This window comes from Oenanthe melanoleuca, chromosome 3, assembly GCF_029582105.1.
Source record: "Oenanthe melanoleuca isolate GR-GAL-2019-014 chromosome 3, OMel1.0, whole genome shotgun sequence".
Taxonomy (NCBI): Eukaryota; Metazoa; Chordata; class Aves; order Passeriformes; family Muscicapidae; genus Oenanthe; species Oenanthe melanoleuca.
The window spans coordinates 68916889-68940259 of NC_079336.1; the positions used below are offsets into that span (position 1 = coordinate 68916889).

General features: G+C 36.6%; 1 protein-coding gene across 1 annotated transcript in view; it reads left to right on the forward strand.

Moving 5' to 3' along the window:
- Positions 1 to 23371, forward strand: part of GALNT2 (polypeptide N-acetylgalactosaminyltransferase 2) — an 89734-nt gene that overhangs the window by 37575 nt on the left and 28788 nt on the right. The window contains exons 2-6 of the mRNA XM_056486586.1: positions 11787 to 11877; positions 13694 to 13847; positions 18809 to 18907; positions 19488 to 19555; positions 20431 to 20496. Coding sequence (XP_056342561.1) covers positions 11787 to 11877; positions 13694 to 13847; positions 18809 to 18907; positions 19488 to 19555; positions 20431 to 20496 — 478 coding nt within the window. The remainder of the gene's footprint in view (positions 1 to 11786; positions 11878 to 13693; positions 13848 to 18808; positions 18908 to 19487; positions 19556 to 20430; positions 20497 to 23371) is intronic.

Genomic DNA, 23371 nt, shown 5'->3' on the forward strand with positions numbered 1-23371 from the left:
CATCTCCCTTTAGAACGAGATTAACTCTGTTGTGCCTGCTGGAAATAGCCTTGCTGCTTGCAAGTGTGCAGAATTCCATGAGTGCCTCAGTAATTGCCCAGTCTTTCTCAACTTGTTTTCCCTCTTTTTTTTCCATGAATAAGTTTGTGTATTGTTAACTTTATGTGCTCCCAGGTCTGATAGATGTATCGGATACACACTGGGAATATTGAATATTTTGCACACAGGACCTCCGTTGTATCTGAAGGGCTCAATTTATACTTTTGGTATGAAATTTGTCTAAAATTGCTGTTCACCTCTGTGCCTTACAATCTGCCTTTGCTCAGGGCTGAACTAACAATATCCCAGCTTGAAGGACTACTTTTTCTGAGAGTACAGACAGACTAATGCAGCCCATATTGGAGGAAAGGCAGTGCTATGTGTGAGGAGCAGCAAGGCAAAATGCCTGATTTTCTGCCTTGAAGCTCTGGGTCTGTGTGTGGTCAAAATTTTACTAACATAGTGCTCTAGCATTAGTTTGTAATAGCATTAGTTTGAGTGTTAACCTCAGTAGACAAAAACCCCTCTAATCTTTTTCTTTTCCACTTGGTGCCTTGTTGCAGAATGGTGTCTTTGAAAGGAATAATGTTATGCAGTTTTTTTATGTTGAGCAGAGATACAAAGATCTGCATTGCCTACTTCAGGTAGAAATCTTAATACTAAAGTTTGACAGAAAAAATTTGAAGTATAGATGTCCATTATTTCAGTAGTAATTAGTATTTCTTCCTTTTAAGGTAGGGATCTGCTTTCCACACTTTTTGTCTTGTTTGTAATAGGCATTTGTTTCATTATGGGATTGAGTTTTGATTTAGTAGTCCAGACTGTTGCAGATGAATGATGCTCTTTGGGTCTGGCAAAAATCAAAGATGTTATTGGAAATCATCTGTGTGAATTTTGTAGTATGGAGCCTTTAATGTTTAATGCATTAATAGATGTAATTTTCTGTCAGAATTTTTGAACTAGATTCAAGCTTTACACTAACCGTGGACAATATTTCTTTTTAAATAAAAGTCTGCAGTTAAACACAGATGCTGAAAAGTGATACTATGTGTGCTGTGTCATGTGCCCAGAGCTGCAGAGATCTGATCATAAATCCTATGTTGGGATAGAGGGAAAATATGCAGAGAGTTATTGAAGGCAGAATGCATCTGTCAAGCACTAGCTTTCTCTGAAGGTTATTTAATTAGAGGAGTTACTAAGTAATTTTTCAGACTCCTGGGATTTATTCCATCTCTTTCTGTTCAAAGATGACCTCCTTGAAAGAGGTATAAAGAAATGGTTTCCTTTTTTTACAGTGCCTTGATTTCTGAATCTGAAGATTAACGTTTTTCCATTAAAAAAGGTCAAGATTTTAAAATCAATGTTGCTTTTTTCCCCCTATTATTTTCTTAGATACCAACACAATGCTCTTATATTCTACAGAAAAGTTCCAATACACAGTGATTTAAATTCCTTTGTCTCAGTCTATCTTCACTTTCCTTATGTCTGTGGTAACCTTCCATTATGGCTGAGAAAATGTGGTGTGATGTTGTCTTGTTTTATTGCATTGTAGCCCTACAGATCTCATCTAGCAAAACATTCAACCTGGTAACTGCATCTTGTATTTTCCTCCTTTCTTTTTCCTTAATGCAAGACATTTTTCTTGGTTTAACAATTTCTGTGTTGCTTTGGTATAATAGTCATCTTTCCCCTTTCCTAACAAACTGCAGACATGACTGCCACAGCAGTTTGGTTTTAGATGTAGTTGCATTTCTGATATCCTTTTGATCTCAGTTATATTTGCAGGTTTAAGTATTTGTAAAATAAGTGAAAAGGGCTTTGTTCCAGTTGCTTTCCATTTCTGCTCTGTGCTTCAAGATGTATGTAAAAGTTATGGGGGATTTTTTTCTTCCATTCTTCATTTCTGTTGCGTCTGGTTCTTGTATTGCTGGTGAGCTATTTTCTTATTGTTTCATTCAGATATATATAGGTGGAGACTTGCAAATGCCTGTGTTATTGGAATACTTCAGTATACTTAAGTTTTTGGATGCATTGATGTTGAGTTCTGCTTATTTATTCAGTACTTCACTTTTATTTCAGTTTGTTAACTTGAGTTCCCTGGACTTCCAAAAATGACATTTTCTCATATAAGTAAATTTTAAAACAAAATTTTGCTTTCTGTGCTTTCCCCTTTGTTCCTGTGCACAAGCTTTTTTTTTTTCCTTTTTCTTTTTTTCTCTAGAGAGTCATTCTTTCTCTCTAAGAGCAAGCAGTGATGAGTTTGTATTCTAAGAGGATTAAGGGTAGGACTTTGAAATACAGACTAATTCATCAGACACTTCTGATATTGTAGAATTAACAAGAGGTGGCATTAAATCATGCCTGAGCATTTGCTGAGTAATTGCCTTCTTTCAAGAAGGAAAATTTGTAGTGATTTTGAGTGATGGGTTGTTTAATGTTTTAACTAAACTTGTAATCCTTTACTTGTAATGGGAACACTTCTTTCCCTGCTACCCTAGCTGGGAATGCTTCCTTTGCTTCCAATATCTCAGAAAATTTAGGAGTTGTTCCTATGGTTGAAAAAATCTCACCCAGTGAAATGATAGATCCATACCCCTCCCCAGCTCACTGTCAAGTCAGCCAAATGAGTTGGATCAGCTGATGTGCCACACCAGTGTCTGTGAGGGGAGCAGTGGGGTCAGTCCAGCAGTTTGGGATGGAGATGTGGTGAGGTGTGAACAGTCCCTGTCAGCAGCAGCTGGTCTGTACAGCAGCTGCCTTTCAGTGTAAGCAGCACCAGCTCCACACTTGCTTTGCAAAGCATTGCAGCAGTTTAGGATGATGTTGTCCTTCTGCTTTCTTCCCCTTGCTGGACTAGTTGTTCCATGGAATCTTTCCTCTGCTCTAAGTAGAATCAACTGGGATTGTTAAACAGGAGTTTAGTCTAATCTCATTAATTTTTTGAATGACATGGCTTCTGTATCCTTTAGATCTGAATTGGAGCCTGTGTACTTGTATTAAGCTACTTGAATGTTCAGGTTTCACATCTTGGAAAGCACTCAAGTGAGAAAATGAATGTGCACAGTAATTCTAAAACAAGAGCTATGGACTTTGAAAGAAACACAGTGGGCAGATACTGTTTGTGTATCAAGCAATGTCCTGTTTGGAAGCTGTTGCTATTTTTTCTTCCTTTCCCCATTCCAGAAACTGATCAATTAAAACAAACAAAAAAAAACAAACCCCCAAAAAACAACAACAACGAGAAATATTACTTGCAAACATTAGAAGTTATGGGATAGGCATGCTAAAATTATTGTTGCTGCCTACGTATGTGCTTCAAAACACTTTTTAACTTGCATCAGACATGATGACAAAATGTTAAAATGTTCCTTGGAGGTGGATATACCAGTATGATGTTTTTAACAACTTGCAAATATTAAAGTTTTCTTTCTAAACTCTTCTTTTTTGCTGTTGAAGTTTTAGGGTTCTTTTTGCTTTCATATCTCTAACAGATCAGATCAATCTGGTCCTTTTGATTGGTGATTTATTATTAACATATTCTTGGATTTTTTTTCTCAATCTAGCACAACTGAAAGAGCAACTTAGATACTATTGCTGCTGAGTGTGCACTTATTGTATAAATCTTATAACGGTGTCACCACTGACAAATAGAAGGCTGTTTTCAACATTACTTTAAAAATACCATGAATTAACTTTTCAAAGAAATGTCTTTTGTCACATCAATCTTTTTCCTTTTGGAAACTAAAATTGAATGATGATACCCTTTGATGTTTTCCGTAATTTAAATAATCACTGCGAGTGTTCTGTGATGTTTTATTTTCATAGTTTGTGACAAGTAGTACAGACAAGTGAGGTTTTTTTGAGACATGATAAATTTAACAGGAAATACTGGATCCTGTTTGAGACCTGCTGCCATTCTTCGAGATGCTTATTCCTTGCTTTCAAAGCTATTGGTATGCTTGAGATTGTATCCATCCCAGGACCCTTATATGGTTGTCCTACTCTTCTCTCCCCTCTGTTCTTGCCATCTATCCTGGTACATTTATGCAGCTTCATGAATCATGAGGATTGAGTGATCTTAGAAAAAACAGTGAAGCCTTTTCATGGTTGCTCTGTGATGGTTTTGTCCATTTGTGTTCTGTCTTGTTTACAGAACCTTCCCCTCACTTCTGCTTCTGTGGAGTGGTGGCAATCAGCCAGAGACCATTTTGCTTTCTGCTGCTTGGGCACTTCACAGCAGGTGCTGCTTCTGTCTATGGTGGCCTCTGTGGAGAGGCAGGGCTTCTTTTGCCATGGAAGACTTAGAAGTAGCCTCTAGCAAGCAGATTGTTCTTACCCACACTTCACCTGTGTTGGTGTGTGTCATTGCATTGTCTTGACTGTCAGTCTGACAATCACTTTAGCTCTGTTTTTTCCACTGTGGAGCTGAAGGAAATGAAAGGGGTGTTGCAGTTTGTGAGGTTTCTGGGTTTTTTTGTTTCTTCTTTCTGGTGCTGTATTAAATTGTCAATTTTGTAAGGCAAAAAAAGAATGTTCAATTCTCTGCATTTCTGGTAGATAATAAGGTTGTCCCACTTAGTTTTGACATTTATCACTAGAGTGGATTAAGTCTCTAGGCAAAAGGGAACATGGTTTATTAGATGTCACCTGGAGCTGGGTTACCTGAATTCTCACCAAGCTGTAAAAGTGTTGCAGGTTTGGGTTTGTTTTTTTTTAAAAGAAATTTATTTTTTTTAAGAAAATGCTGAAATACAATAAAACTGTATAGCATTTGTGGGCTAATCGTTTAATCCAGTGTATGTTATACCAATATGGGTATTTGAGAGATGAGTAATTCTATTATTTTTAGGGAACTAATGAAAATTTGAAGACAATCTAAAATACACTTGTGTGCAAATCTTCATATTTAATAGCTTAGCTATGCGTACTTCTGGAATAGCCTGACCTGCCCTACCTGGGGTTTTCTGTTACTCCTTGGCTTTTGTCAGTTGAGTGGGTCTATTGTGCCCAGAAATGAAGTTGAACCAGAACTTCCAGTTGATCCCAATTGCTGTACAAATAAGTCTTCAACTGCAAAGTTGGATCAGACCTTCCTCAGAGAATGTGTACTTGTTTTCCAGAAACTTCAGGTAAAGCATTATATTTGTTTAATCCATTCTAAGTTTAGAAAAGGTCATGTTTTATAGTTGTTTTAGTACTTCAGGTAGTGCCTGTAAGCTACAAAATATGTACTTTGCACTAAGTACAGGTAACATTTACAGAGATGGTAGGACACTAAGACATTTAATTTTGTCTAGAGAGTACAGCTTATAGCAATTGCCATTTTCAAAATGTTTTGACTTTTTTCACTGAGAGTATATCTAAACACATTTCCTATATATGGAGCCATCAAGGTATAATCTTGATGCTTTTCCCTGTTTTTTTTTTTTTTTTTTTTTTTTTTTTTAGGATATAAAATTGTCTTCTTATGAGGGCTGTGTGTGTTCCTCCTGCTGGAAGCTTCTATTTTTGTTCTGAGTACTCAAATATATGAATGTGCCTTTGACAGCAGTTTATTTACACTGAGTAAAGGAGTAAGAATGAAAATTAAATCATCTTTGCTGTAATAAATTTAGACACTAACAGTGATAATCAAATATTGCAAAGTATCTAGTTTTTCAGTGTTTTTTTCCTATTTATTTATGCTTCACTTGGTGTGCTTGGAAATGTCTGCTTTAATATGCTAAGCAGGTTGGCAGTCAGAGGAAGTTAGCATTTGTTTATGGGATATTTCATGCTTGTCTTTTCTGTAAGAAGCAGCATTCCAGGCATTTTCAGAGGATACTTTATCTCTGTTTTGTGCAAAGCTCTCTTGCTAAGAAAGGAAGAAGTGGGTGCCCCACAATGTAATTAGATTAAATTGCTAGAGTGCTTGCCTGGCACATAGGAAATCTGGATTCATTTACTTACTGCAGCAAGCGAGACTGGAGTTGTTTCTGGAGACTCCTTAGGGAGGCAGTGAGTGAGTGTTGGGTCAGAAAGCAAGCTGAGCTGGACCGTGGACTCTGCTGAAGGTTCTCCTGTGTTGGAAGGAGCTGGTGCTTCAGAGCTTGCTTAGCTGTGATGGGTGATTAAAGGAATTGGGGTGGGGGGAAGGGGCACATATTGAATGCAGAGGGAAATACTAAGTAGCAAAGAAGCTTGGGCTTAGGCTTTGTCTGTCAGCTGTCTGATTCTCCTTGGCTTTTCTTAGGAGGAGCCTGGTTTAGTGATGTAGACTTCAGCAGGCATTACACTGTTGCAATGTCAAGTGCTGCTCCACGCAACGCTGAAGTGATTTTGTGTGTCTGGTCCCAAGTACATGGTCAGAACAGAGGTGTATGAAGTCCTGCGAGGAGTCATCTTGCAGTGAGAGCACCCCTTCCAAAACCATCAATTGGTTTGACTGATCTCTACTGCTGGATGCAGCACAGCCTTGTACTAGGGCAGCTGGATCAAATGATTCTCTTTGAAGGTGCTGCCAGCATTCACTTTTCTCTTAGAAAATCACCAGTAGAAGGAAATCTGTCTGCAGTAGCCCTCACATAAAACCAAGTTCTGCAACAGATATTAAGCCTTAAAATGTATTTTGTCCAACAAAGATGTGTTTCTCAATTATTTTCTGAGTCTCTCCCTGTCCAGGTAGCACATAATTCCCAGCCATCTCTTGTGCCCAAATGCTGTTCAGCATCATATTGCCTGTATGAGGAACGACTGGTATTGGGAGCACAGTCAGCTCCCACTTGAGATATTTCCAACCTCAAGAGCTTTTCAGAGTTCTGTGAGTTGCTACTTGTAAGGTCTGTGTGATATCTTAATGCATCTACGGATGTTTCATGTTGTTAAGTTGTTCTCTTGATAGGAAGCCACTGTGGGGTTGAAATCTCTGCTATAATGAGATCTAGTTCGTAGCAGTTAAATGTCAAATCCGTGATGCTTGAAACTATAATTAAAAGGGAAAAAGAAAGTATTGTGAGACAAAAGTACGAAAAACAGTAGTAGTTCTAAGTGTGGCTTTTTTTTTTTTTTTTTTTTTTATATGGAAGCAATACCTAGGGACGTAGAAAGTTTAAAATTGGTTTTGGTGCCAAATGAAATAACAATTGATGAAAAATTCTTTACAATGCTTGTAAGGAATATAATACTCAATGCATACAAATATTCCAAAACTAAAGGGAAATGGTCTAGAAGGTTTAAATAATGGTAATGAAATTATCCACTAATGTACATCTGTGTATAATTACAGCTTTCTAAACTCAAATGGAGTACTCTTAATTTTCTCATGGAATACAATCATGTCTTGTTGTACATGTGTAGAAATACTATAAAAAAATGTTTGAATCCTGCTTTGAATTTCAACTACCTTTGAATTGCCTTTCCCTGCAGCAGAGCAGCTGCAAATGTGTAACTAATCATTTCCTGAAACAATTTTTTGAGTCTGGTTCTCAAAAGTGGAGCTTGATGTTGCATCTTCAACATATCTCAAATTCAGTCTTCCAGCTAGTCTTAATGGAGTGAGTGAGTTGAGCAGGAAAAGTGAGCTGTGACAGCAAGGTTTGTCAGTATATGTGGGCTTTGAGGCATGGAGAGCTTACAGTATCCTGAAAGAAAAAGTTGTTGCAACTCAGTGATTAATCAGCCTAAAAAAACATCCACCCCACCTTCAGTTCAGTCAATTTACCATAACAAATTGCACAAGGTTATTGCTGCAAGGAATATTTTAATAAAATGTTAAGTAAATGTACATCCCTTAGTTTCAGAGCATTGGGAATACCAGAGGTATTTAGAAAATTGAATTTAAAAATTATGTTTAATGTACACTTATATTAAAAACATTACTGTGGTATCATTGTAATATTTCCCACCAAATGGAATTGAAAGATTGCAGTTTTGTTTCTTTGCATTTCTTCAAGTACTGAATCAGAAATTAGTGGGAGGCAGTGACATGATGTGTAAAATTAAAATATACCAAACCCTTGCAACACTTGCATTTTAGCTGGTGCCCACTTATTTTATTGTTGATATGTGTTCTGGCCTAAGAAAATAACTGCATGAACAATGACCACAAAGGTTTTACTCTAGTGGTGTTCTGTGTACATCTAATATGTGGTTAATGTCTCTGCTAGTTCACAGCTACCTTTTTATTTTTCAGTAACTTCACAATGGTTGTTCGTGTGCATTTACATACTAATATACCAGCTTTTTTAAAAAAAAAGTGAAGGAAAATATTATTTTAAAGTATTGGTAGTACTCTAATATAGAATAATACAGTAGCCTTTTCTTTTTAATTTTTATTCATTAAGTCTCCCTCTTGTGCTCTCATGATTAAAGAGCTGTGCCTCCTCTTAAGCAGTTTAAGTTGCTTTTAATCTTCCCTTAAGCTTAACTTTCTATATGAATGAGTTTTGTCAGTGCCAGCATTGTTGTCTTCTACCAAGAAGATTACTCTTCAAAAGCAAGTAGCTTTTTAAGATCACATTGAAAGTTGGGGTTTTGTTTCACTTAAGGCAAGCTGAAAAAGCAACTGTCTGTGGAGATGGCAACATGGTAATGCCATTCAACCATATGGTTGATTCCTATATAGCACCAAAGGACCTTGCTGAAGCAATTTGCAATCAAAGATATAAAGAAAGTGGTTATGTTTATGTGTATGGTTTCAATAACTGCCTTTATCTTTTTTTGTGCTCTTGAGTTCTCGCTAAAGGATATATTATTTGCACGTATAAGGTAGGGGTTTCCCACACTTCCAAATTCCTAATTGGATGGGAGTTAGTACTTACAACAGAGTATCAATTTTAGCTAAGTTGCTTATTTTAGAGGCACAAAGTTCAAGATTAACATCCCTTAATGCCCCACACTCTCCCATCACAATTCTGTTATAAGGAATCCTAGGAGGCAAGCTGAATATCAAGCAATATGCAGTAGCAACTTCTATCCTGGCAGCTTGGCTCACCTTAAAATGTTTGAAGGCTGTACCAAGTAGTTTCCTGAAAGGGTCAAATTTATTGTAAGAATTCAAAATGGCATTTAACCATAAGAGTTCTGAATCTTTCTTTGCTAGTTTATGTTTGTTTTGTAAAAAAAACAAAACAGCAACAAAATCCAAAGTGGAAGGACTTAATAAATAATTATTCTCAATGGCACATGTACCTCAGCTAGAAGGATTAAGGCAAAGTTTTACCCCAAAGACTTAAAGGGAGAGGGACAATGAGGAAGCATTCAATAGTTTTTATTTTATTTAATTACAGGAGAAACCCTTGCATTATTATTTTGATTGTTTAGCAGATGCTTTGCATTCATTTTTCAACTTACACTTTTTTTAGTCTCATTACAGTCATCTAGAATAGTAAAGAGCTTTGTTGAATTTTGTCACTACTTGATACAGCTTCTTTGATACTTGGACTGCAGTGTTTCTGTAGTGTCTTTAAAATGGTGCAGAAAGCCAAATAATGGGTGAAATACAGCCTTATCAAAACACAGAAAGCATCTGTTTCACTGTGCTGGTGGGATTCAGTGCACAGTGACATATTATTTCTCTCATCAGTGTGAGTCATAAAATGTGTGGTTTTGGGAGTGTGTTTTTGTGTTGGTGTGGGTTTTCATTGTTATTTTTATTGTTGCTGTCCTAAATCTTTCTTTAAGCAGAGGTATCAATTGACCTCCACAAGGCCCAGTATCCCGAAGCATGTACCAACATGGTGATATGTAGGATAGGAACCTGTTAAAATTCCTTATTTCTGGGATCCTTGATGCATGATGCCATGAAAAGCATGCATTAGTAGTGCTCAATGTTTAACGGATTTAGCTGTATTTCTCGGGCAGAAAAAAATATCAGTATTTAGTTTTTAATTTCAGTGTTGGAACACTGGAAATGGAGAATTTTAGACTTTGAGAATTTTAGACAGGCACTGACCCCCAAGAAAGCACTGCTTTAGATCTAAGGCTTGGAGAAGGCTTCCAAAATTGAATGATAGAACAAGAATCACGGGTGTGTAGTTTGAATAGAAGTGTGTAATATCACATAGTGGTAAATTTAGAGTTTGAGGTTTTAGAATATAGCAATATGTAGAAAGCAATATGTAGAAAGTAATATGTAGAAAGGGCTGAAGTCTTTCTCCTTCACCTTCTTTGTGGGCTTGGGTGATTTTATGTAATTGGATAGAAAAATCTTCATTGTGGGTCACGGTTGATTGGTTATTGGGTTAAAAGTGAAAATAATTTAGGTGTCCATTCTTAATTGGACAGATTTGCCCTTAAAAGGCCTTGTAGAGAGAAATACAGCTCCATTTTTAGCTTGTTAGCTAGAAGTGCTGTAGAACTCACTGTAATATAGATAAGAATTAATAAACATCTGAGTCTGAACTCTAAATACTGTCTCTCGAGCTTTTAATCCCGACTCTGGCAAGAAAAAGAAGATAAAGCACGATATTTCAGTATTTTAGAAATCTGTTGCCTTTTTTCAACATATTCCTGAATATTAGTTCCAACTTAGCACTTAGACACTTAAGCTGAATTTACATTGGAAAGTTCTGAGATGCCTGGGGACAAGCTGAAATGGTATCATTTGTGGTTGAAATGTTACCCCAGCATAATTTTGGCCTGTTCCAACTACTTACTGTTCCATCAAAGAATTCCCAGATGTGGTTTAGATGCTGGGACAGCAGAGACATTTTCCAGTATGTGCTTCATACACCATCACCCTGCTCTGTAGACTCTGGCAGATTCCTCTGCAAGAGATGGGAACTGTTCTGCACTGCTTGGCTTCAGTGCACTCAGTGTTTATATGGGCATAGTGTTGTATCTCCTTGCATGCTGTAGTAAAAATCTTGTCTTTAGCAGGATAGTGCCAGTAGAACTGGTTTTATAGATGGGGCTCTGGCACTGATTTAGAAAAGGAAATGGAATTTCTTTTGGCAAGTGTGCAAGAACAACAGAAGCTGATGGCACTTAAATCAGTTGGCTAAGTGTAGTGTGCAAATTGGCACACAGTCCATGCAATTGTTAGTTTTTTTTTGTTTTAAAGTTAGCCTCTTCTCCACTTCTTCCAAATGCATAATGGGGTAATTCCAGCTTCATATTTTGTATTTTTGTGGTAATAGGAATGCAAAAGTGGTGATTTGGGTTTTTTCTTTCCCTGATGAAATGAAAATTACATTTATGTGTTCAGAATAAATGCTAGGAAATTGGAGGAGGGCATTGGTGAAACTATTTGCCCCATCACCCTCATCTAAATCATCATTATCTCTGAAGTCACAAATCCGGCAGAGTTGCCTGTGAAGCCCAGAATAAACTCCAATGAAATCAACACATGGAAATATTTTGGAAGTATTTTTCCAATAATAAGACTACCATTCTGGATATAATTGCTAGATAACCTGATTTCTCTTTTCAAATAACTTTCTATTTAGGCAATTCCTTGTGAGAGCAGGGCTTTCTTCAGGTCTTGCTTAACCTTTTTACCCATGTAACTCTTTGGAACATTACTGATTATAAAAATAATTCCATCTTTCCTAATGTTTTCTTTTCCCCAAAGAATAATTTTTTCATAAATTAATTGCAAATTCCATTTTTTGTTCTGTTTTTAAGTGATGGAGAAAATAATCATTGGTTCCCTTAAAATCCTTGTTTTCTTGGCCCATTCTAAATTTCAAATCTGGAAAACCTAGTTTGCTTTGAAGACACGAAACTAAGTCAAGATTATTTTAAAGATTATGTACTTTTTTTTTCAGGAGGACCCAAATGATATTGACCCCAAAAGGAAAGAAGTGCGTGGCAATGATGGGGAGGACAAGGCACAAAGTGTGGAGACACTACCTCCAGGTATTGCACTAAGATTTGTTATGTGAGATCCATAAAACATTTATCACTGAAATCCATAAAACATTGCAGTTGTTCTGATTCTAATAATTCTTTGTAGTTTGAAAGTGCTAGGATTATTTTAGAACATGTACTTCTCTGTTCTTGTAGCTTCAGCATCCTTGAATCTTTCCTGCTTCACTGCTACTTTGAGTTTAAAACAATAGTGTGGTTCTTTGCTAGTATGTTTATATTGTCCTTCAATAGGTTTGAGATACTGTAAAAGCCTCTGGTACAAATGTAGTCCATTTCTCTTGGTGAATGATTCTGGCAGGCAACAGATAAGTCACCTTGGGACTATTATTTTGACTGAAGATTCAGCCAAGGTTCATACTTTTTGAGGTTTTTTCCTAGCTTTTGATTTGGCAGATTTTCTTGACTGTGCTGAGGCTGTATTTTATTTTTTCTCATGCTTGCTCAGTGTTTATCACATGCTGGAAAATAACAGAGCAACGTGATTTTTATTTTGTTTGAGTGAAATCCTCATGCCTTGAGGATGAATTAAGAAAATTAAGTGTTAAGGAATCTTCATTTCATGTGAATGCTTCCATAGACTTCTTTTGCTGCTAAACTGTTTCTCATCAATGAGAGTGCATTATAGCATATATAGCTATAATTGACATGCTAAAGCATACAAAAAAAATTGAATTTGAATATTTTACACAATTGAAAAAGTTTAACCTGTGACAAGGACAACTACTGACCAGATAGCGTCACAGGTTTTGCTTCTCTTCTATTAATCCTCATGTTTTGCTTATGAATTTGTGTTGGCCAAACATTTGAAATACTGTGAGTTCTTGCAGAAAGAACTAACCAAGGCAAGCTTTCTTTTAAGCAGCTAGGAGCTTCCATCTCCAGGAACATGTGAGGTTTAATTTTTCTTTTCCAGTCGTAGGCTCTCCAGGTACACTACTAACTCTTTGCTACTGATGCCTTTTTTTTTTTTTAATCCATTGGCTTACCTTAGCTACTGTTTGGAGAAGGGAAATAAGACTGATTATATATGTATACCTTTTTGGCAAAGCCTTTACTTTGTGTATATATTGAGAAATAAATCCCCAAAAGCTTAAGAGCCAGGCTTATTTACTTGGTTTCTGACAGACCTTTTCAGGTATTTGTTCTGCTTAACAGACCTGTCTATAAATTTTGCTTCTGGTGTTAGATTAGCCAATTTTGCACCTTCCAGCTGTTCTTATTTCACCTTTTTCAAATGTTTATGTATTCTGGACCAAGCTTTATACTTTCCCAGTGGCATTAAGTAGCCTGTTTGAGTATTAAAGGGAGTGGGAAATGTCACAAGTTGAAAGGGAGAGATATCAGAAGCTGGAAGGGTTGAAACTAGAAGTAAGATTAAGTGTAAAGTAGAGCAGGTCATGGCTTTTTTCATTTCATATGTTGATTAGTGGTCTCTTATGGCCTGATGTAACATGCAAAGTGGTATCCGAGTCTGGAATCAAAGGTGTCACAGAACTATACACCCTTAAATCACTATTTTCTTTATTTTCAGTTAATATAGCAAACTTCTGAGTCCTTATGACAATGAAGCTTGGTATTCATGTTTCTGCAGATTCTTTCCATTGTTTTAAACATTTGATACTAATTTTCAGGATAGTCTAAACAAATTTCGTGTGCAAAAGTGAATTTTGATATTACACTGTTAACAGTACTGTTGAAGTTTAATTACTTAATTAACTATTTCTTCAATTGTGTTTGGATTACTGAATGTTGTTCCTTAAATCACTAGCATTAAGCTGGGTATTTTCCTGTTTTTCTGCTGTAGGAAAAGTTCGGTGGCAAGACTTTGATCAAGACGCCTATGTTGGCGCTACCGTGGTGCGATCCGGCCAGGATCCCTATGCGCGGAATAAGTTCAATCAGGTGGAAAGTGACAAACTGCGGATGGACCGAAGCATTCCTGACACTAGGCATGATCAGTAAGTGCCAAACAGAGCCACGGTGGCTTGGATTAGCCTTTCTGGGTTTATTGCTTTTGAGCTGCTTTTCCTGAAGTAGTTCTCCAGTTTTAGAAAGGACAGTAATAGTAAACTCCCCGATTCTTGAACAGTGGGTTGAAGAACAATAAATCTTATACAAGTTTTTCTGTTTCCATTACTTCTGTCAGTGTGTATTATATATCCAAACTGGTGCTGCATTTCAGTCTCTCTTTGTTCCTGTTTATCTGGTGTTTATGTCTTGGTTTTTGCATTTATAAGTCTCTTTCACAGTGAGGATGATGTAACAGTGGAGCAGGTTGCCCAGAGAGGGTGTGAAGTCTCCAGGCTTAGGGATATTCAAAGCTCAATGCAGAGCCTGCTGTAAAAGGTGTTGCTTTGAGGGAATTTGGGCTCAGAGATCTCAAGGGCCACTTTGGATTTCAGTCACTCTGTGATTCTGTTTGCATATGATTGTCAACTCTAAACCTAAAGCAATCTATTTATTCATACCCTGGTAAACATAGGATGGAATTATATTTCCGGCTGCTTTAGGTACAGTTTCAGGAAAGAGCACCTTTCACAATAAGGATAGATATTATTTACTACTGGTTAGACAAGACCTTAATTTTAAAAAGGATTTAATAACTTGCAGGAGTCTTGCTTAAAAAAAAGTTGCTCGTTAGGACTCCATAGGACCAGGTTTGGTTTGAACAACTAAGCAAGCCAGTCTCAAAACATAAAATTAGCTAACCATATTTAGCTAATTTGCCTAATTCTGTAGTTACATGTATGTATGAATATGCATTCACAGATTCATAAGTAGAAGAAGCTGAAAAAGACATCATTAGAAGAGGGAGGAAAGGAAAGTTCCTGTTTGTCTCCCATAAAGCTCTTTAGTCAGAAATGGCCTGGTGAATAAAATTTGTATAGAAACTCAGTCATTTTTAAATCCTTTGTATAATTGCGTGGGTTTAGGTTTCTTTACGCGAAGTATTTGTAGCTGGAGTAAAGCAAGTAATTAGTTGTTAATTGAATGTCAAAGTAGGGAGAATCTGGTGTTTCACTTCTTGCCAAGAAAAGCATGATGCCCGTGGTGTTGTACTGAGGAGTTTAAAATTACTTTTGAGTTTTCGTCGCAGCAGATGCGTTTGTTTTTTCTCCACAAGAAATGTGTTCTAACTTTTTAGATCAGGTATTATTTTCCATGAGATCAAACTCAACTACCAACTTTTAGACATTTCTGTCATTCAGATATGCTGAATTTGGAATTTTTTAGATACCTAATAACCTTGGGGAAGGAGGGGAGCATGTGTCTAACAGATAAAGGCTGTCCTTTGAGAATAGTTTAAATAAGAGAGATGTCCAGAGGTAAATTACATTACAATGGCTATGTTTCTTTTAACTATTAGTCTTGTGATTATACTTGCCTAAGCGTTTCCACTAAACAGAACTGGAAAAGAACCCAGAGGGAGATGTTACTGGGGAAAGGCTATATCTGAGGTGGGATTATTACTTGGACTTTGCCATGAAGTAGATTTAAGTGCCCGTTGATCTGTGAATAGTCATCTTTTAAAGAAAACAACCAACCAAACAGAAAAGCAATCATTCTTACAAGCTGTCCCTAATGAGTTCCCTGCCATGTTGCATTTAATTTTCCTTCTATTTCGGGAAGAGCTTTCACTGCAAAAGCTGAAAAAGCTGTGTGAAATATTTGTTTGGGAACTCTGCAATGGAAAGAACGAGAGCAATAGCCGTAGGAAGAAGAGTATCTGAGCATGTGACACTTTGAAGCATGTTAGGTTCTAATAAAATTGAAGGGCAACTGGGTTGAGATTAAGATCTCTTGTGGAGCTGTTGCAATCTTCTTTAAGGAAGGAAGCCTGGTGAGGAAATACTTTGTTTCTTCTTAAGTAGCTTGTTTTTAATTTTACACGTGTGTCTAAGAGGCTCTTTGACTTAAAAAAAAATACATAGCCATGTTTTTAAATTCTGAAATTCTCTAGACTGTTTAGAAGCAGTTTATCAGGACTCTACATTAGATATGTACATGTGAGTGTAACTGTATCTCTTAATACTGTATTAATTTTTTTTTTTACATCATGCCAACTTTTACTAGCAGGAATTCAAGAGATTTCCTCATGCTTTTTGTGAAAGCTTGCCAGCTGTACCAGACGATACTTTTGGTTCACTCATTTTAGCTGCTTGCATTTGTTATAAGCAAAAAAAAGAAGGGAGAAACAGGCAGATATGAGGGTATAAAATAGGAAGCAGAGGGAGCTCTGAGCAGAAACATAGATCCTCACTCCAGCTAATTGTCACAACTACCACTTTCAACAACTCTAAGAAACCTCTGGGTTTCCTTTTGTTTCGTGGTAGATTTTGGTGATGCAGGAAGTGACAAGCGGGTGTCACAGTTGTAATAGGAAACTCATAGAACTGTCCTCCTGTCAGCATAAGACAGTGGGATGAAGGATGAAATGCTCCATGTTTTTTTGTGAACCAGTGTTTTCCATGTATGCTTTGGACTAGTGATTTCTGATCACATCTTATAGTTTATGTGTTGTGATGATTTTTAGGAATTAGTCAAGAACAATAGCTGCACTAAACTGTGTTTTCTTTGTCATTTGCCACCTATTAGAAAATTCTGACATCACACTCAAGTTTTATTCCTAAGTAGAGAAGAAGCAAACTTTCTTGTGTCTTTAGTATCAGTTGAAGTGAATGTTCTCTTTGCACTAATTAAAATGTATATTCTGTCAAAAAGTGCTTTCAAACAAATCAGAGGTCTTGGGAAAAATTGTTAGTTAAATGAGTTAGTCCAAATCTCTGGGGGAAAGAATGTGCTTTTCATGTTTTAACTGATTTTACTGACCTATGCTAAACATTGAAGGTCTCGATTGAAGTTTTCAGTTCAAGTTCTATCTTAACTCAATGTATTCTTATTCTGCATGTAAAATTGAAGTGCTGCAGCTTGAGGAGACAAAGTTTAATCTTTGTGCCAAATCTAATGACATTGTTTCTTTGGTTTGAATTTTAACTGTGGCCCTGTTGACAAAGCAGAATAGGAGGAAGACTGATACTAAGTCAGTTAAAGCAGGGATTTATGAAGAGCTAAAAACAGTAATACTTTGTGGAACATTCCTCCAGGTTTTTTTTTTTAAGTCTAGACGTCTTATTTCTTGCTCGGAAATGCACAGTAGTGCTCTTCTTTTGAGTTCTCTTTAAATTGAGAGGCTTCATTGCCTTGAGTAATTCCCCCTAATATGTAATCTGGCTCAAGTGCAGTCTTCTGCAAAGAGATCAAAATAAGTTTAATGTGACTTTTTAATTATTCTAATGCAAATGCTTCATGTGATAACTGTGTGAACAGTAGCTCTGTCCTCTGTGGGTAATTTGAAAGCTAGCAGGATAAAGAATATCTTCTTTGGCACCGCAGACTTCGGAATATAACAACTGCATGTCTTTTAGCTGTCTTGATGAATTGCCAGAAGCTCACACTAGAGGAGCTGCTCTTTATTTGTCAGGAATGAATAGGCATTTGAGATTTACTCATTCCACGCTGGGCACTAGTGACAAAGCCATCTTGTACGCCTACCACAAAGCCAGAGATGGGCCTGCTGATCTGACACAGCAGTTGTAGGCTTGGCATAGACTCTGTTTTTGTTCAGAGCCAAGTGAGGTCACTGCAGCATGATAATGTTTTGTTTCATGCAGGCATTAATGTGTGTGTGACACTATGCTCGTGTTGTATCAAGAATATCACAGGTTTTTGGTTTTTGTAGGATGGGCCAGGGCAGGAAGCGCATTGCTGCTTGCTCTCTGATTCCAAGAAGTTGGATGTTGCAGTGTTTATGGTGTGTTGTAGATGTTTGATGAGATGTGGAGTGGGCATTTATGGAGGCAGAGGCCTAGTTTTAGAAATGTGGGTGGCAAACTTCTCTTAAAAGCTGGTCTGATAAATACTACACAGAATATAGAAATTAAGTTTCTGAAATAAGTACTGAAATCAGTTGGGAATTTACTACAGATGTATGCTAGTTGGGTTTATTCCTTCTGAAGACAGCTAGGCCTGTTAAAACTCTACCCTTAATTAAAGGATATGGAAGAAATACATCACTGACATGTCACTGCACAAATGGAAATTGGTAGCATGACATGTCACGTTGTAATGCTATTGGCATTAACTCAATATACATTGTTTTCTAGTACTGTTGGTTTCTAATACAATGAGCATAGTATCTTTTTTAGGTTTATTTTATTGAATTCAATAGCTTAATTGTAGTCTTGAAGCATTTTGGGATTTGCTTATTTTTGCTTATTACATTAATTTCAGGTTTCTAGAGGTGATGAAAAATGAGTTGACATGGATGGAATATTTAATTATCTTTATGGTTTGGAAGGATATGGTTCTGTGTTTAGTTGGCTCAGCATTGTCACAGCTGCTCTGATTTTCAGATTCTGAATGTTATGATCCTTACAAGTTCTCATTAGAAAACTACTTTCATCTATGAGCAAGGTCAGGATGTTACAGGAGCTTTAAAAATAAAGGGGGAAGTGGACACATGCCATGCCAAAGAAGAAACAAGTAGTAGCCTGTGAACCTGTGGTGAAAATATGCTTATTTCCTTAGATGTAAAGAATGCTTTTAGTGTAAAAGAAAGGCTCTGGTTTCATACCCAGCTGCATTAAAGACTTTTGACATAGTGCAATGATGATTGTCTGGTGACTTTTCTGAACCTGCCCAGATCTGCCACTGACTTTTATTTTTTTTTATGTACTAAAACAACTACCAAAAGTGTCAAAAAATAGGTTCGTTATAATCTCACTTGAAAACAAGTTGTTTCATTCTTCTTAGGCAGCATGTCTATGAGTTTATTAGATAAATACTTTGCAATGAAGGCTGTCTGCCAAGCCTAGGATGGAAGAATGATGTTGAAATGACAAGTTATTGTTTCTTTCAGGTGTCAACGGAAACAGTGGCGGATAGACTTGCCAGCCACCAGTGTGGTGATCACCTTTCATAACGAGGCAAGATCTGCTTTGCTTCGAACTGTTGTCAGGTATGCATAAGAGAGCCTAATTTTTCTTTAAGACCATTCATTTTTGTCAGCTTCAGACAGGATAGGAAAGTAACAACCCTTTATGTTCTTCTGAACTATTTGCAGAGGAAAACATAAGTCCTGATTTCATTGAGGTCTTCAGTTCTTACATCCTGAAGTAGTGATGTTAAACATCCACAAAATAGTGATGCTCACCTTAACTAAAATGCATGAAGGCATGGCACTGATTACCAGATGATGTTTGGAAGCTGGCTAAGAAAAAGTCAGGGTAGATGCGTTCACAGGTGATATTTTACTCAAAGATATCTGCAGAACTTCCATGTAGGCTATTGTCTAATGCATTCATTTCTGGAGGCTGGAATAGTGAGGGTGGGGGAGATAGGGAGTCAGGGAGGAGGAACACACAGAATTACACATGTGCCTCTTTTCATGCTTTCCGTAAGAACGGGCCAACAGCTGTTTTGCAAGTAACATCCTAGGCTAGCTTCTACTGCAGCTTAACAAATTAACTGCTTTTATGACATTATTATGAATAATTGACACTACTGGAATGTTTTTTTGTTGTTTTGGTCTGTTACAGTGTCCTTAAAAAAAGTCCATCACATCTTATTAAGGAAATCATACTGGTGGATGACTACAGTAATGATCGTAAGTATTTTTACAGGGTCCTACCTTACTGTGCTTATTCTGGTAAGATTTCCTGTAGATGCTGGTAGGTGACTCAGTTGAGAATAGGACACATGAAAGAGGAGTTTGTGGAGACTTGGCCAAAACCAGGTTTTAACTCTTCCATATCTGTCATTGTGGAAATGTGAAGTGTCTATAAATATTTCCAGTATATCTTGTCCTTCAGCTAACATGAAATAATAATAATAGTGTATCTTGAAAAAGAGCCTTTTCATAGTAAATGTTAAATACAAATAAAACGTGTGGTGCTTGCAACAAATATTTTTGTAGTGCTGTTTTAAATGAATGCCTGTCTCCATCAGTCTCTCAGAAAAAATCTTACTGAATCTTAAGTGTCAGTGTCTTATAGGTACTAGGGTATCATGATAGCAGTTTAAGCAATTGAAATAGACCTCAGAGTAATATTTCTTAGAAGAAACTAATGTTTATATTTGCATTAATATTTTTAATAATTCTAGCTTAGGTCAGGTTTTTCTTAATGTTGGTTAGAAACTGAGCTTTCTTATAGACAAAGAAAACAGTTTATTTAATCCTATGGAAGTTTTTTCTCTCTATGCAATGTTGAAACTGATTAAAGTAAACAAAGAAAATAGTTAAAATTATTTTAGGACTGTACAATTAAGCTAGCTTTAAGTAACATGATGAAGGTAGTAATTTCTTTATTTCTTGTGAGATGAGTAACTAATTATGGCCACAAGCATTTTCACCTACAAAGCTTTTGTTTTTCTTTGAAGATGGCCTCTCTTCTGGTATACAGTGTTGGATGACAAACTGGTTCTCATCACTTGATTTTTCTTTTTTTTTTAATTAAAAAACTTATTGGTTTTTTTTTAAAGCTGATGATGGGGCTCTCTTGGGAAAAATTGAAAAAGTACGGGTTCTTCGAAATGATCGTCGAGAAGGTAGGCTTAATTTTAAGGAAGTAAGATACAAATTCCACTGTGCTGCTTTATCTGTTAGTTTTCATCAAGTCTTTTAAAGGAGCATTCTGCTTTACATTCTTCATTGGAAGAACGATCTTCAATTTATAAACTTAGTAGTAGAAGGAACAAAGAAAGTATTTGTGCAGGTAAAAACAGTAATTTCCATATTGTTCTGTGCACAATTGCCCATTGTTGACTTTTACAGTGAGAGCTTCCTTCAGGAATTGCATTTCATCTTCAACCTTTCCTTTCTCTTACCACACTGAATCCTTAGTTAATCTGCTTCCATTGTACACAAGGTCTCACTGTAAAATGTATCTGTGTTTGAAATGATGCTACTTAAAAATAGCCCTCTTCTTTTTGCTGGTTCCCTTATTAGATATCTTCTTATGGATTTAGTTGATGGACAGCCAGACAATTTGCTTTGACTTAAGAGGGTTTAAGCAGCCAGGTGGGCTGGGACCAAGTATTCTGATTTTGCTGAAGCCAGTGTAACAAATTTGTCTTATATTTGTGTTTTCTTCTATATTGCTTTGTAAATTGTGGTCTCACATCGCTGAGCCCTTCAGTCAGCAGTTCACTGACAGTGGGGTTTAAGGTATTAGATACAGTCAGCTGTTATTCCACAGCTGTTTGAAATAATAACTGAGATTTGACAGTTCACATAGCTGACTGAATTAGCAGATATGTATCTTCTAGACTGCCAGCCTGGCCTGGGGAAGAGTTACGATTATTAGACTGTCAGGAACTGGAAATGACATGCCCAAAACCTGTGTTGTCCCATAATTAAAGCTTTTGCAATAATTGATGGGTTCTTACTGTTTCAATATTCTGTTTGGAATATACTTGTGAACAAAGGCTTATTAAGAAAGACTTGCCGTGCTTTCCAGGTTCTGAGTAAGTAAATGTCATTTTTGAGTGTATCAGTTGAAGATGGAGATAGCAGTAAGGGAAAAAACAGAATGAACTAAGACATTTGTGGTGTTTGTTTATTTTAGTAATTTTAATTTGCAATGCTTATATAAATAAATGATTATGAATGTTCATCAGTATATCTGAAAATTAAATATAATTTGACAAACCTATTAGAAAAGAATAACTGTTTGCAGATAGAGTATTAGTTTCCTTAGTATCTTTGTGAGATACAAATGAAAATTTAAAGGAATTGATGAAATTAACCAATGTGTAGGATGCTAAGAACAGCTCAGTAGTATGAACAAAACAGGACAGCAGTGTATTTTGAAACAAAAGTTGAAGTAAAAAGATAGTGTCAATGGAGGGGATGACATTAATTGCCCTTCTTTCAGAAATAAATATTAGTAGCTTTTAATCTCATCTGTAGTACCAGAGAAGGTATATTTGAGTATAGTCTACAGAATAAATGTTCAATGGAGCTTTTTCAGCTCTATTAGGAGTAAACCTGAATGTGATTGTGGAGGACTCAATGACCCAAGTGCTCACCTCCATTTTTTTGCCACTAACTCTGAAATTAGAAACACTATTGTGTGTTTTCTATACAATTAGAGTAAGACAGTAGGTTCTATAACAATGTTATTTAGAAATAATAAGCTCTGGGGTGAGGAATTGAGAAGTTTAAAAAAAAATATGTATAGATGTAGTAACTTGAAGAATGGTTTGATGTGGAAAAACTGAACAGAACACATTCAAAGGCTCAAATTAAGGCAACAGCAGTAAGTCTGTGAGGTCCAGTTAGATTTCAGCATGCTACATATAAAATGTAAAATGTTGGAGAGCTATAGCACTTGCGTATCTGGAACTGTGCTCACACAAAAAAAGAGATAGGAAAAGGATCTTGATGGGGCTGTTATTGAATGTTGGTCAGAACAAACAAGCTTTTCCTCTTAAGCTTCTTGTTTTCTGTTGGCATTGTCATATTATGTCTAGTCATATAGTGTATATTTATTTTGTAAAGGGTGCAGTAAGTAACAGGCTCAACTCTTGCAGTATTTCAATTCGGGGAGGAGGGGGGGGAAATGGCCAAACAAACCAGAACAGATTTAGCAGAAAACAATGAAGAAAGAAAGAAAAAAGAAACAAACTGGACTTAGCTTTGGTCTCATGTGACAAAAAGAAATCAATGAATTTTTGAATAGTAATAGAAAAATAGTAGGTAGGAAATTTGTATTTAGGAATACAAATTTAGGAATTTGTATATAGGAATGGGAGGAAGCTTGCTGCTATGTGTGTATATACAGCAAGGGACTTTAAGGAATGGTGAGGTCATCCAGTGAACAAATAGTAAGAAGGAAGGAAAGGAGCAGGGTAAATCAGTGAGGGTATCTGTGTGATTGAGACACTGAGAAGAACCTTTTGGTTTTGCCAGAAGTTTCTGCCTAAAGATACCTATTCAAAACAGACAAAGCCCAAGCAAACTGCAAAACAAGAGAATTGCTGTGATCACAGAGGAAAGACAGATGGGTTGGGGTGCATCTCTCAGATGGTAATTAATGAAGCAAGGTTATTTCTTGAAGTTCATAGAAGAATGTACAGACTCTGGTAAGGACTAAGATGGGAGTGGCAGAACGGGATAGGGAAGATAAGTTAATGGTGGTGCTTTCCTCAGTTGCATAGCAGAACTCTAGGGACAATCTTGTTTTCAGGTCCAATCTTAGGATTTATCAGTGTAAATACCTGTTAGAGTAATGCAGACCCATCTGTACTCGTGTATCACTTGTTTTGAAAAGGTACTTTGCTTCTGCTAAATCAGATGGAAGCCTGTAGAGTGCAGTAGGTTGGGTACTTGCAGGCTGTTTGGTGTGAAGTCATTTCACTGAGTTCTTAACTGGCATCTGATTTTGATAATGGAGCTTGTGTATTTTCCCCGTCTGAGTAA